Below are 12,940 nucleotides of genomic sequence, written 5' to 3' on the forward strand. Positions count from 1 at the left end.
AAGAGAGAAAAAAGAGATGAAACTCAGGTTTCCAGGAAGAACGTCTGGTTTGCTCTACCCTGAGTTACAGCACATGAGGAGGGTAGACTTGGGAGAGAAAATGCTAAAAATAGTTTCAAGTGGGAGGTAATGTGAGCACATCCTGGTGTAAAAAGCTGGTTGGTGCATTTACCCAAGTCTCCGGAAAGAAACAAAAGCTATAGATAGAGATGTGTGTTCACTTTTTTTCTGTTTAATCCTTCCTGTGTGAATTTTGTAAATTAGAAAATATAATTAGCTCAGGCCATCCCTCCATGCTCAACATTAAAAAAAAGATTATTATGTATCAATCTGAAGTCCTTGCTTCTTTATGCCTCAGCCAAATGGAATGGAGACTCTGTTCATCAGCTTAAGGACCCTACACTTTGCTGTCCTAGTGTAAAGATGGAAAAACCCATCTGCAAAGACACAACTGTACTTGAAGTCACAAGTATGTAGTTAGCACGCTCCCTTAAAACAAGGTAGCAATTACCTAGTGATTAGCTGTTAATCAGTGTCTTCAAACTGATTTTCTGTCTCTTAAAAATAGCAGAAATTATACAGGGCTTAAATCAATTTGATGTGGAAAATTAGTTTTCACCACTTATGCGAGAATTTCAGCATTAAAGAGAAATCGATTCTAAACTACAGAGCTGCGTGCAGAATGGAAAAAAATAAGAAAAAAATGCACTCTGCCTGACCCCACACTTCAAATTTCACTTGCTGGCAATTCATTAATTCTTAAGTTTTGGGAATCCCCTACGCTGGAGGGAGCGCAGAGGAGAATGAGATGGATCCAACCTCTCTGTTCACACTGCTTATAGTTCTCATCTCAGCAGTGGAACTTACACACATGAAGAATTCACGGTGCTGCTAAGGTCTGAGGGAAAAAGAAGGGTGTTTATCGAATGTGTTTCATACTAGCCTTCCTTACATAGAGAATGACTGTGATCAGCCTCAAGGTGAAAGCATATTTTACACATCACTCTGAACTAGGCACTCTTCTCAGCACATTAAATGTTTCAATTCAAATAACTATCATTACAACCTTTAAAGTGAGTGCAATTATTCTCACTGTAAACATGGGGAAAACACGGCAGAGACAAATCACTCAGTGAGGAGGTGGTGGACCGACGTCAATCAAACAGCTCTCTTAGCCCATATGCAGAGAATGTTACACCATCTCTAAACATTTGTTGCAGAGGTAGAATAAGTATTTATGTATTTTGCAAAAATTGTTTTCTAATTCTGGAAGTCAGTCACCTCACACTGGTCAGAATGGTCATCATTAAAAAGTCCACAAATGTTAAATGCTGGAGAGGATGTGGAGAAAAGGGAACCCTCCTACACAGTTGGTGGGAATGCAGTTTGGTGCAGCCACTATGAAAAACAGTATAGAGATTCCTCAAAAAACTAAAAGTAGACTTACCATATGATCCAGCAGTCCCACTCCTGAGCATGTATCTGGAGGGAACTCTAATTTGAAAAGACACCTGCACCCCAATGTTCACAGCAGCACTATTTACAATAGCCAAGGCATGGAAACAACCTAAACGTCCACTGACAGATGACTGGATAAAGAAGTTGTGGTATATTTATACAATGGAATACTACTCAGCCATAAGAAAGAATAAATAATGCCATTTGCAGTAACATGGATGGACCTGAAGATTGTCATACTAAGTGATGTAAGCCATAAAGAGAAAGAAAAATACTATGTGACATCACTTATACATGGAATCTAGGGGGGAAAGACACACATGAACTTATTTGCAAAACAGAAACAGACTCACAGACATAAAAAGCAAACTTATGCTTCCCCGGGGGAAAGGGACAGTGGGAGAGGAATAAAGTGGAAGTTCAAGATTTGCAAATACAAGCTACTATATATGAAATAGATGAACAACAAGGTCCTACTGTGTAGCACAGAGAAGTATATTCAATGTCTTGTAATAACCTATAATGAGAAAGTATATGAAAAGGAATAAATACAAATGTATAACCGAATCACTATGCTGTACACCTGAAATGAACACAACATCGACTGTAAACTGACTACACTTGAATTAAAAAAAAAGAAGGAAAAAAAACCTAAGAATTCAAATCTAGCAGTGTATTAAAAATAAAAAAAAATTTAGAGTGCTTCTTAAATTTTCGATTTCAATTTGCCAATGATCAGCATGTTGCCAAATATTTCTAAATTGGCCAAGGTAGCAGTCATCTAAGTTTACAAAAATTGCTTTTCAAGTTTATGCTCTGGCAGAAGCTGTGAGAGTTTCTCAGAGTCTCATCTGATGAGTAATCTGATAAGGCAAAGTCTGAGAGTAATTGTTTCCATAGCAACAGGTTTGAATAGCAGACAGGTGGTACTATCTGGCATATGCATGGCTTGTTTCAGACCCCAGTGGTTCTTCTCTAATTCTCCCTCTCCCGTCGAGCCGATCTGTTGCCGAACTGCAGACCAGACCAGGGAGGGAAACCCCAGATTTTCAAGAAGATCGGATGATGGTTTAGACATTGAATAAGCATCCCTCTGGGGTGTTTTCAAGTTCTAGCTTATTGCCCTACTGTTTGGAGTGTATCTGAGATGACTCAGCAAGAACAAATAAGGCACTGAAGATAAAGAAGTCAGTGCCTGGTGCCACCTACTGCCACCCCCGGCCTCGCTGGCTGGTTTCAGATGAATGGCTGGTGTGGTCACCTGGGTGTGACATTACTTGCCATTTCCCCAGGTATTCACTGAAAACACTTGCTTTAACCTTTTGAAACTGAACAGGTCATAATATAACTCCTTAGAGGGTACACAGGTAACATCTGATTGCAAAAAGGACAGAAATCTAATGGAATTGGAGCTTTTTTAAAAAAAACTACTGTTAGTGATTCACCTTGTGGTTTTGAATGAAAAAGATAAAAAAGGTGCCAACTTGGATGGGAAAATTTCCATAGAGAGTAGTAGGGGTTTTTTTTTTTTCACTTTAGAAAAAAATATAAATTTTACACTTCTGTATTTGGGTTTCCAAGAAGGATTACGTTTAGCTTTAAAATACAGTGGTCCACAAAATTTGGAAGTCTGACTTCTTTACTCGTTAAGTTTGTCTCTAACAGAGACAGAATTGTTTCTCACACACACACACACTCCTCCAAATGGGAACTGAGGAAAGCATTTTAATGAGAGCTTATACCCCATTCTTCTCCCTGATATGCCCCCATCCCAAATGTTATCCACCTAGAGTAGCGTATAGCCTTGGGGGACAGTGAAAATTCACTCCTGCTACATTAGATCTGTGTTCTGGGGGGCAGAGCTTCACAGCAAACGGGTTTCAATGACCCCCAGCTCTTCCTCCTGCTCCCCACCAGACAGGGGCACTGGGGCTGTTCAGCTGAGATCTGGGTGATGACTAAACCATTCTTCCTTGTCCACGACTAGTTGACAGCCCTGTGTAAGTGATGGCTGTAAAGAGATCTTATTTCGGTTGAAACACAAGCTGGTTAGGGAGACTTGAAACGCGTTGTCTGTTTTCTCCTAATGAATGGATTGCAGAAACCACCCTTTGCTGTTTATGAAGAAGTATGTATCGAACAAACTTCTGCAGTTTTGTTGGGAGATCATCTCAACTGTCAGCAGTGGCGCCGCGGTGGGAGGACTGTTTTCCACTCCTGGTGAGTTTTCCATTCTTTTTAATTAATTTATTTATTTTGACTCCAGGCCAGTGCAACCCAAGGGGGCATCCACAGCACCATCATGCCATCACCTGGGAGCTTGTGAGAAGTGCAGATTCACAGGCTGGGACCAGACCTCCTGAATCAGGATCTTGCGGGGGTGGTGAGGGGAGCTTGGCTCAAGAATCTCTGTCTTAATGAGTTCTCTGGGTGGTTCTCTGGGTCGCTGAAATTTGAGAAGCACAGCTCTGGACAATGAGGGGGGCCACTCAGAGAAGACAGGAACCCAGAGGAAGCAAGCATTGTGATTCTTTCTTCCCACTAAAAGAAAATTGCTCAGAAACCAAATGAGACTCCAGAGAAGTTGCAATCCTAGGGAATTCCCTTTGTGTGTGTGTGTGTGTGTGTGTGTGTGTGTGTGTGTGTGTGTGTGTGTGTGTGTGTGATAAACTCAGCACTTTAATGAGAGGCACAGTCCAGAGTATTTTTAAAAGGGTAGAAGTGGGGAAGGGGAGTAGCCTGGCAGAGATAAGGAAGAGTCACCCTAGAATGGCAGCTCTCCTTGGTGGGGGGTGAGGGCTGACAGTCACCAGATCACAGGGCACCAAACTCTAACACAAATGCATCGCAGCATCCAGGACCAGTTTGGGACGACAACATGTCTGCTGACCTCCTTCAGTATGGATATTTAGAGTTAGATCTGATAATAATCTCTCCATCTCTGGTCCAGGTTGCTGTTTCTGTGCACATTTATGGAATGGCTACCATACTTCACAAGTTATTCTCAACACTTCCAACCTGCGGGCTTCACTCGCCATTGGCAGAAAAAGCAATGGTGACTCCAAGAAGGACACTTTATGTATAAATTAAGTTAGACATCTACCTGTGAATGGCAGGTCCCACTTTAGTAGCTAATGACTACAGGTTAATGGATCCTAGAACTGGGCAGGGACTCTGGGCTGATTTAGGTCCATCCACCCATAACCTCTGCTTTCTGAGTGGTATCAGCCAGGGCATTATTGGGGAAAAACAAACAAACAAACAAACAAAGGATTAAAAATAGTACATTTTCACATTGTGGCAATGTAACAAAATTAGAGGAGCTATTACCTTTCTACTATTTTAACCGTCAAAGCCTGTGTGGACAATGAGATTGACGTCAATGAAATTATTACTTGTTGAGTATGACCAGTTTAAAAATTGGGCAACTTACTTATCTCCCCTGTAGCTACTCTACTCCTCAAGGAGAAGTATTTTTAAAAAATAATATGCTTTTTTCATACCTCTAATTCTCTCTTCTTATAAAGGCAGGGGCAGTATCTTATTTTTGGTCAATAGTGTTATTTTTAATACTTTCATTTGATCCATTTACCAGTAAAGGAATATCCTAATCTTGATGGGAAACCACTTCTCATTTTCCATTTTTAGTAGATGTCACAACAGCTTTTGATTAAATCCAGATGATTAATCATTATTTCCATTAATTATCCCAACAAAGATGTGCATATATTATATTTCTTATTCTTGACAACAGATCTCTTGGCAAACCTGATTAATGTGTTTTTGTATCCAAATTAAGTGGAGTGTAAACATAAATACTAGTTGTTTCCAGCAAGATGAAGAAAAATTAAGAATGAGTGATACTAAAAATAAAACTAGAAAAAAATATTGTTTCAAAATAAGCATTTGTTAAGGCTTTCTCACTGACAAAAGGAGAAAAATGCCTTCGCACCTGCTAAGATAATGTGAAAGTTTTCTCAATTTATATTGTCAATGTGTAAATTTGGAGTAATGTAATGGCAGAAATTAGGAACACTATGCTGCTAATTGTAAAAGGAATATATTTCGACCACAGAGTAGCAACTGCGCAGAGTTGGAACAACAGTGCATAAATCAAGCCCACTGTGGAAAACTGAGTTATTTATAAATCCTGCTTTCATGATAAAATAATGTGGGAATGACATGACTTCACATTGAAAAGTTAAAGGATGAATATTAAAAACACCCTACTTTTTTGATTAAAATATTCTATACTCTACGAAGGCAGAGGCATAGTTGAAATTAATAGCCACATATAATATTTGATGGCTAATGTGATTTGCATAAAGGTAAAAGATTAGGATATATTTTCAAAAGCTTCGCACATATATTTATTTCTTAATCCCTGCATAAGCACTAATTTGTAAATTGTTTATTGACAACAGCTGATGATTCAATGATTCAACAATGATTCAATACTTCATTTTAATTAGAAAGTGTTATTTATATACTTGGAGGTGATTTCAGATCATCTTATTGAAAAGAGAAATATAAACACACTAAGATTAATATCCAAAATATACAGAATATAATCTCAAAAAAGTTTTTACAGTCTTATATGGTAATTTTTCAATATGCCTCAAATCATGAAAGCCAGCAGATAAGCTGTATCTTTTTTGTAAACAGAGATGTAAAATGTTTTCCAAACAGCAGGTGGCAATCTTTATAAATCTGATTGTAGCAGGACCATCTTACCTCCATAGATGCAGATGAAAGACAGTTTTAAAACACCAGTTAAGAACCTTGCTTAGCCTGCTCAGCCTAGTTTAGATAACTTCAGATATTAAAAGGGTCTTATTTAATCATGCCTGGTGTTTCAAGAAATCATCCTTGGGCAAAATAAATAGTTTTGTTTCATGCGTCTTAATTCTTACACAGCACTGGAGAAATTTCACAGTGCTGATCTGTACCAGTTTCCTTCTAAACAGCATCCTACATGTTAGTTACTTCTTACCATTCGGGGTTCACGTGGCCTTAAGAATTAAAAACAACTAACTTTAGATCTTTTTTTAAGCTCTAAAAACAAACAAACCTATTGCTGTATTGTTACCCTTAGAGTTCAGTTTATTTTGGTATTAGTGTTGAACTGTGAAAAGTCTTTAGAAGTCTACCTATGGAGAAATATGACGTTTGGACCCCCGGGTATCTCTTTGAATTCCTTGGTTTTTCTAAGTCAAAGTCGTCACGTTAGATAGAGACGGAAATCCATAGCAGTTCTGAACTGAAAAGGAACCCTTCAGGGTCAGTTGTCAGGTGCGGTCAGTATTTCCACTAGGACCCCGATAGCCAGAGGTCAGCGAGCTTGCCCACAAAGAGTTTCCAGCAGCCGCACAACGCTAGCTGGGTCTTCAAATTCTCTAAATTCAAGTCTGGGCTTTATACCCAGCTGGGAAATTTTTAAGTTCCATTCTATCAGCTTTTCTAGCATGTTTATAAAATTTTGCCTATGATATCCAAAAATCCGAATTTTCACTTACTGAGTCTTGAGGATGTCAATAGTATTTTATGGAAAGTCCACACACTTAGGAAGGCATCTTTGTTCGACATGATTGCTTAAAACCCATGATTTATAATCTGGGCAGTTTCTGACCTTCTTTTCTAGGCCTTTATGTGAAATCATCTAATGTAGCAGTATTTCCAATCTTTCACTATGAATTAAGACTTTATGCTGTTATTTTAAAATGAGTTCTTCATAGGCATTCCCTTTTATGGTGGAAACAGGGCAAGAACAAGTAAATTGGGGGTGTCCAAGGTCACACATCGAGATGCATTAGCAGCGGAATTTACAAGTTTCTGAGTTTCAACCCCACCTCTTTATTTTCTTGCTAAGCTATCTCACATTTAAATCTTCATATTTCTACTAAAATATTCTCAGGCAACTTATTTTGTGTTCTCAGTAAACAAATATTCCATAAAAGGAGTGAAAAAAAAACAGTACCCCACACTAGTTTTTAAAATATCTAGCCAGGTTATTGTTCAGTATGCCTACTTTGGTATTATCACATTTTTCAATATCATTTTGCAGCAAATACTTTGAAAAACTCTGACTCTGGAAGGCATAGTCCATAACACACAAGTGGAGGAAACCTCATGCCTTATGGAAGCAAGTGAATTGTCACTTACTGTTGGCCATATTGCAATTGACGAAACACTGCCTTTAGCCAATGACAGTATTTCTAAGCTGTTTTTCCCCAGGTACCAAAGCATTTCCAGGGGGGAGAATCTGAGTTCTCTCTCACCTGGACAGCGCTGCTCGCTGCATCTTCTCACTTCCTCGCCTGTCCCTTCGCAGGGCTGCCCGGTCACCGCGGCTCCCTGACACGTCCTCACTCGCCTCTCCCAGCCGCCGTCACAGGACTTGGAACAGCCACTCCAATGACCCCACGGATTCCACTGACCATTGGCTGGAAGACACACATCACGGTCAGCGGCAGTCATCCACTGCGCACTGCTTTAGCAATTCTAAAATTTCGGACCGTTGCTGTCTTTTCAGGTCTGATTACTCCCCCACCCAGAATGAAACGGACATGAGCATTTGACTTGCCGGTCAATTACAGAGCATTTTGATAAACAGAAGTTTGTATGAGTTTGTCAGCGTCTACCAATGGATGTTGAATCTTACTTGTAAACAATACAGGTTTGGTGCTAACCGTCACCAATTTAATTATATAATCTAATAATTAATTTCATCTAAAAATCTCTCAAATTTTGTTGTTAATATAACATACAGTAGAATGAGCTTCATTTACTAGAAATGTCTAATTATCTGATGATGCCATGACCGTCTGACATGGTTCGGTCACTTTATACAAAGGGCAAGCATCCTTTAGAAATAAGAATCAGGGGGGAGGGTGTAGCTCAGTGGTAGAGTGCCTACTTAGCATGCACGAGGACCTCTGTTAAAAAATAAACAAACAAACCTAATTACCTTCTCCCAGAAAACCCCAAACAAACTACAAATAATTTTAAAAATAAATCCAGACAGGAATGAGGCCTCACCTGTGCACTCAGGGTTGTAGCACTCTCTGCTCTCTGCCCACGGCCCCCTGCACTCGGAGCCCCCGTGGGCAGCTGCCGTGCACTGCCGGCTCCTCTGCTGCGTCCCGTTGGAGCAGGTCACAGAGCACTGGCTCCAGGAGCTCCACTCCTGCCACTGGCCGTCAACTGCCAACACAGGAGCAGAGAGGCGTGAGCAGACACCGGGGGCAAGGCTGCAGGCAAAGCACAAGCTTCCGTTCCCTGCACTTCACATAGACTGCATTTTTTTTTTTTTTTTTTTAGCAGCGAAAGCTCTGTGGCAACTCTGCTTGGAGCAAGTCTTTTGGTGCCGTTTTTTCCCAACAGCATTTGCTCAGTTTGTGTCTCTGTGTCACATTTTGGTCATTCTGGCAATATTCCAAACGTTCTCATTATGATTGTGTTTGTTATGGTGATCTGTGATCTTTGACGTTTTGCCTTGGGGTGCCATGAACCATGCCGGCATTGGACGGGGAACTAAACAGATAAATGCTGCGTGTGTCCTGACTGCTCCACCAATGGGCTGCTCCCCCGTCTCTCTCCCTCTCCTCAGGCCTCCCCCTTCCCTAAGGCACAACAAGAATGAAATTAGGCCAATTGATAAGCCTACAGTGGCCTCTGAGTGTTCTAAAGGAAGAGGCACGTGTCTCTCACTTAAAACTGAAAGCCAGAAGTGATTAAGCTTAGAGACGAAGGCATGTCAAAAGCCAAGACAGGCCAAAAGCTTGGCCTTTCTTGTGCCGATTAGCCAAGCTGTGATGCAGTGGAAGAGTCCTTGAAGGAAATTAAAAGCGCTACCCTAGTGGACACGCAAATGATAAGGAAGTGAAGCAGCCTTATTGCTGAGCTGTAACGCTCTCTGCTTTCTGCCCACGGCCCCCTGCACTCGGAGCAGGGCTGGGTTAGGGTTTGGGTCTGGGGAGAAGATCGAACCAGCCACAACATTCCCTTAAGCCGAAGCCTAATCCAGAGCCAGGCCCTGACTCTGTTCAATTCTGTGAAGACTGAGAAAGGTGAGGAAGCTGCAAAAGAAAATTCTGAAGCTACCAGAGGCTGGTTCATGAGTTTCCTAGAAAGAAGTCGTCTCTGGAACATAAAAGTGCAGGATGCAGCGGAAAGTGACGATGCAGAAGCTGCAGCAAGTTCTCCAGGAGATCGAGCTCAGATCATTCATGAAGGTGGCCACTCGAAACAGCAGATTTTCACGCAGATGGAACAGCCTTGTATTAGAAGAAGATGCCACCTAGGACTTTCATAGCTAGGGAGGGGAAGTCAGTGCCTGGCTACAGAGCTTCACGGGACAGGCTGATTCTCTCGTTAGGGGTGAATGCAGCTGGTGACTTCAAGTTGAAGCCAATGCTCATTTACCATTCTGAAAATCCTAGGGCCCTTGAGAATTGTGTTAAATTGACTCTGTTTGTGCTCTATAAACGGAACAAGAAAGCCTGGGTGGCAGCACATCTGTTTACAACGTGGTTTTCTGAATATTTTAAACCATGTACTCTCAGAAAAGAAGATTCCTTTCAAAATATTACTGCTCATTGACCATGTACCTGGTCACCCAAGAGCTCTGATGGAGATGGACAGTGAGATTCATGTCATTTTCATGTCTGCCAACACAACATCCACTCTGCAGCCCATGGATCAAGGAGTCATTTTGACTTTCAAGTCTTATGATTTAAGAAATACATTTCCTAAGGCTGCAGCTTCCAGAGAGAAGGACTCTTCTGATGGACCTGGGCAGTCAATAGAAAACCTTCTGGAAAGATGCCATTAATGATGTTTGTGATTCATGGGAAGAGGTCCAAACACCACCATTAAGAAGAGGTTAGAACCAGCTGATTTCAATCTTCATGGGTGACTTGGAGGGTTCAAGACTTCAGTGGAGGAAGGACTGCAGATGTGGTAGAAATAGCAAGAGAACTAGACTCAGAAGTGGAGCCTGAAGATGGGGCTGAATCACTGTAATCCCATAAAACTTGAATGGAGGAGGAGTTGCTCTTGTGGGTGAGCAAAGAAAATGGTTGGAACCCACTCTTGGTGAAGCTGTTGTGAAGACTGTTGAAATGACAACAAAAGGTTTAGAATACTGCATAAACATAGTCGATAAAGCAGTGGCAGAGTTCGAGAGGACAGACTTCAGCTCTGAAAGAAGTTCTACTGTGGGTAAAATGCTATCCAACAGTGCCGTATGCTACACAGAAACCATCTGTAAAATAGTCACTCTATGAGGCAGGCTTCATTGCTGTCTCACTTTAAGAAACTGCCATGGCCACCCCAACCGTCAGCCACCACCCCCCTGGTCAGGCAGCAGACATCAACACAGAAGCAAGACCCTCCACCAGCAAAAAGATTACAACTTACTGAAAGCTCAGATGATGGTTAGCATTTTGTAGCAATAAAATATTTTTAAATTAAGGCATGGGCATTGTTTTTTTAGACATAATGCTATTGCACACATAACAGACTACAGTGTAGTGTAAACGTAACTCTTCTATGCACTGGGAAACCACAAACTTGATGTGACTCACTTTATTCGCTTTACTGGGGGGTCTGGAACCAAACCCACAATATCTCTGCGGTGTGCTCGCACCAAGTAAAACTAACCTTGACAATGTGTCCTGACCCAGAGACTTTGAATGAATGCAAAGGAGGTCACACTGGCATTAGATTTTGTTACTCCCTAAACTACTATTACCTTATTTTTCACTTCTTTATCTTTTATGCATTATTTTCTCTTTCTATGTACTTATTTCTTTAAAAATATTTGTTGACCACTTGAAAATCCAAGACCTTCATCCCAGAGATACCCTGTTCCCCAGGGAACAGTGAACATAATAAATAATGACCCGTAACTCACAGAGACAGTAGTTTAGAAAAGAAATTCCTAGAATGAGTTAAAAAATTAATTAGACGCCAAAAACATTCATTACATTGCATCACTGCAGAGGATGATTTCAAGATACTGTGAGATAAGGACTTGCAGGGTCTGTGGCGTCTTCCTTGACAAAGTGAGGTTTCAGGTTAGCTAGAAGGATAATGGGAAACACCTCAGGTTGGGGCATGTCCCGTAAAGACACAACAAAGGCCCGGAGCGGAAGAACACTTGCAGGAACTGAATGGAGGACAGTGTGAGTGGAACCCAGAGAACCAGGTAAAGAACTAGAGCAGAGGATGTCAGGGAAAAGACAGAAGCCAGACAGATGTTGCCAACTTTTTGTCAACTATGTTAGGGACGTTGGCTATTTTCTCAGCTCACTAAGAAGCCATTGAAGGATCTGAATGGGATTCTGTGATCATATCTAGTGCAGGGCAGAGACAGAATCACAGGAGAGGGTAGGGAGGGTCTGAGCTGGGCTGATGAGACAGTACCGACGGGGCGTCCTGGGAAGATCAGGGCTCCGTGGGAAGGACCTTGCATGGAGAGATGATCAAGATGCCGCCCCGATGTCCTGTGACTGGGATGGAATATAGACGATTGAACTTGTCTTTGGGAGTTCAAACTGAGATGCATTTCGTTATTCGCTCATTTAAGTGACTTTTGAGAATCTGTAAGTCATCAGACACTGTGATAGGTGTTATGAGAAACAGAAATAGAAGAATTTGAATCCCAACACTGAAAATCTTATAACAGTAGAAGAATTACTCTACCCACACAAATAAGTAACTAAAAAATTAAGAGCAAAAACATCTCAACATAGCAATGACGACTTTCAGAGGACAGATCACATCTACTTGGGGGGTAATTATGTTGGACTAATATGGTAAGATTTGGATAATTTCAACAAAGGAGACAGCATTCCCAAAAGTATAAGACCATAAGCCACAAAACACAAGTGAGCAAAGAAATCAGTCAAAAATATTTACCTCATTTAGAAGACATAAAATAGCAGGTAAGTGTTATGAACACACCAGCATATATATGATTGTCTATTTTCCCAATATCATTCCAAGGCTCTTGGTCCATTTCATTACAGTGAAAGAGAGTTTGCTAAAATCCGAAGCACCAACAGAAACTAACGTTGCTTGCAAACCCACCCCCCAAAACGAGAAAGCCTGGCAGAACAGGAGTCAGTACCTTCCACCTAATTTCAGGTCATGCAGGTAGGTATTAAAATAGAGGGTTTTAATAAACCCCTTGTGAGATGAAAAAATCACAAAATGCCAATTTAATTATCCTGTTCATGTAATTTTAGCATCTCACTTTATTAAAAATACATGACACAGTCTTATTGGCTATGTAATCCATTTGCTGGAAAAAAAAAAAGAGAAGTCTAGTGAATCAGTAAGATGTTATAAAGTAGCCATTTCCTCTCTACGGTGGCTTTCAAGATGTGTGTTTTTCACTTCAGAATTTTGCTTTGCAAAGATAACACTGATGGAGCTCACATTATGAACTCTCACTCTCCTAAAGCATTCTGAGGAG

General features: G+C 40.9%; 1 protein-coding gene across 5 annotated transcripts in view; it reads right to left on the bottom strand.

Moving 5' to 3' along the window:
- Positions 1-12,940, bottom strand: part of ADGRB3 (adhesion G protein-coupled receptor B3) — a 685,483-nt gene that overhangs the window by 385,630 nt on the left and 286,913 nt on the right. For all 5 annotated transcript variants that reach the window (XM_032484465.1, XM_032484463.1, XM_032484464.1 and 2 more), the window contains 2 exons: positions 8,497-8,661; positions 7,737-7,901 (listed from right to left, as the gene is read on the bottom strand). In XM_032484465.1, the coding sequence (XP_032340356.1) occupies positions 7,737-7,901; positions 8,497-8,661 (330 nt within the window). The remainder of the gene's footprint in view (positions 1-7,736; positions 7,902-8,496; positions 8,662-12,940) is intronic.

The sequence above is a fragment of the Camelus ferus genome, chromosome 8, assembly GCF_009834535.1.
Source record: "Camelus ferus isolate YT-003-E chromosome 8, BCGSAC_Cfer_1.0, whole genome shotgun sequence".
Classification (NCBI taxonomy): Eukaryota; Metazoa; Chordata; class Mammalia; order Artiodactyla; family Camelidae; genus Camelus; species Camelus ferus.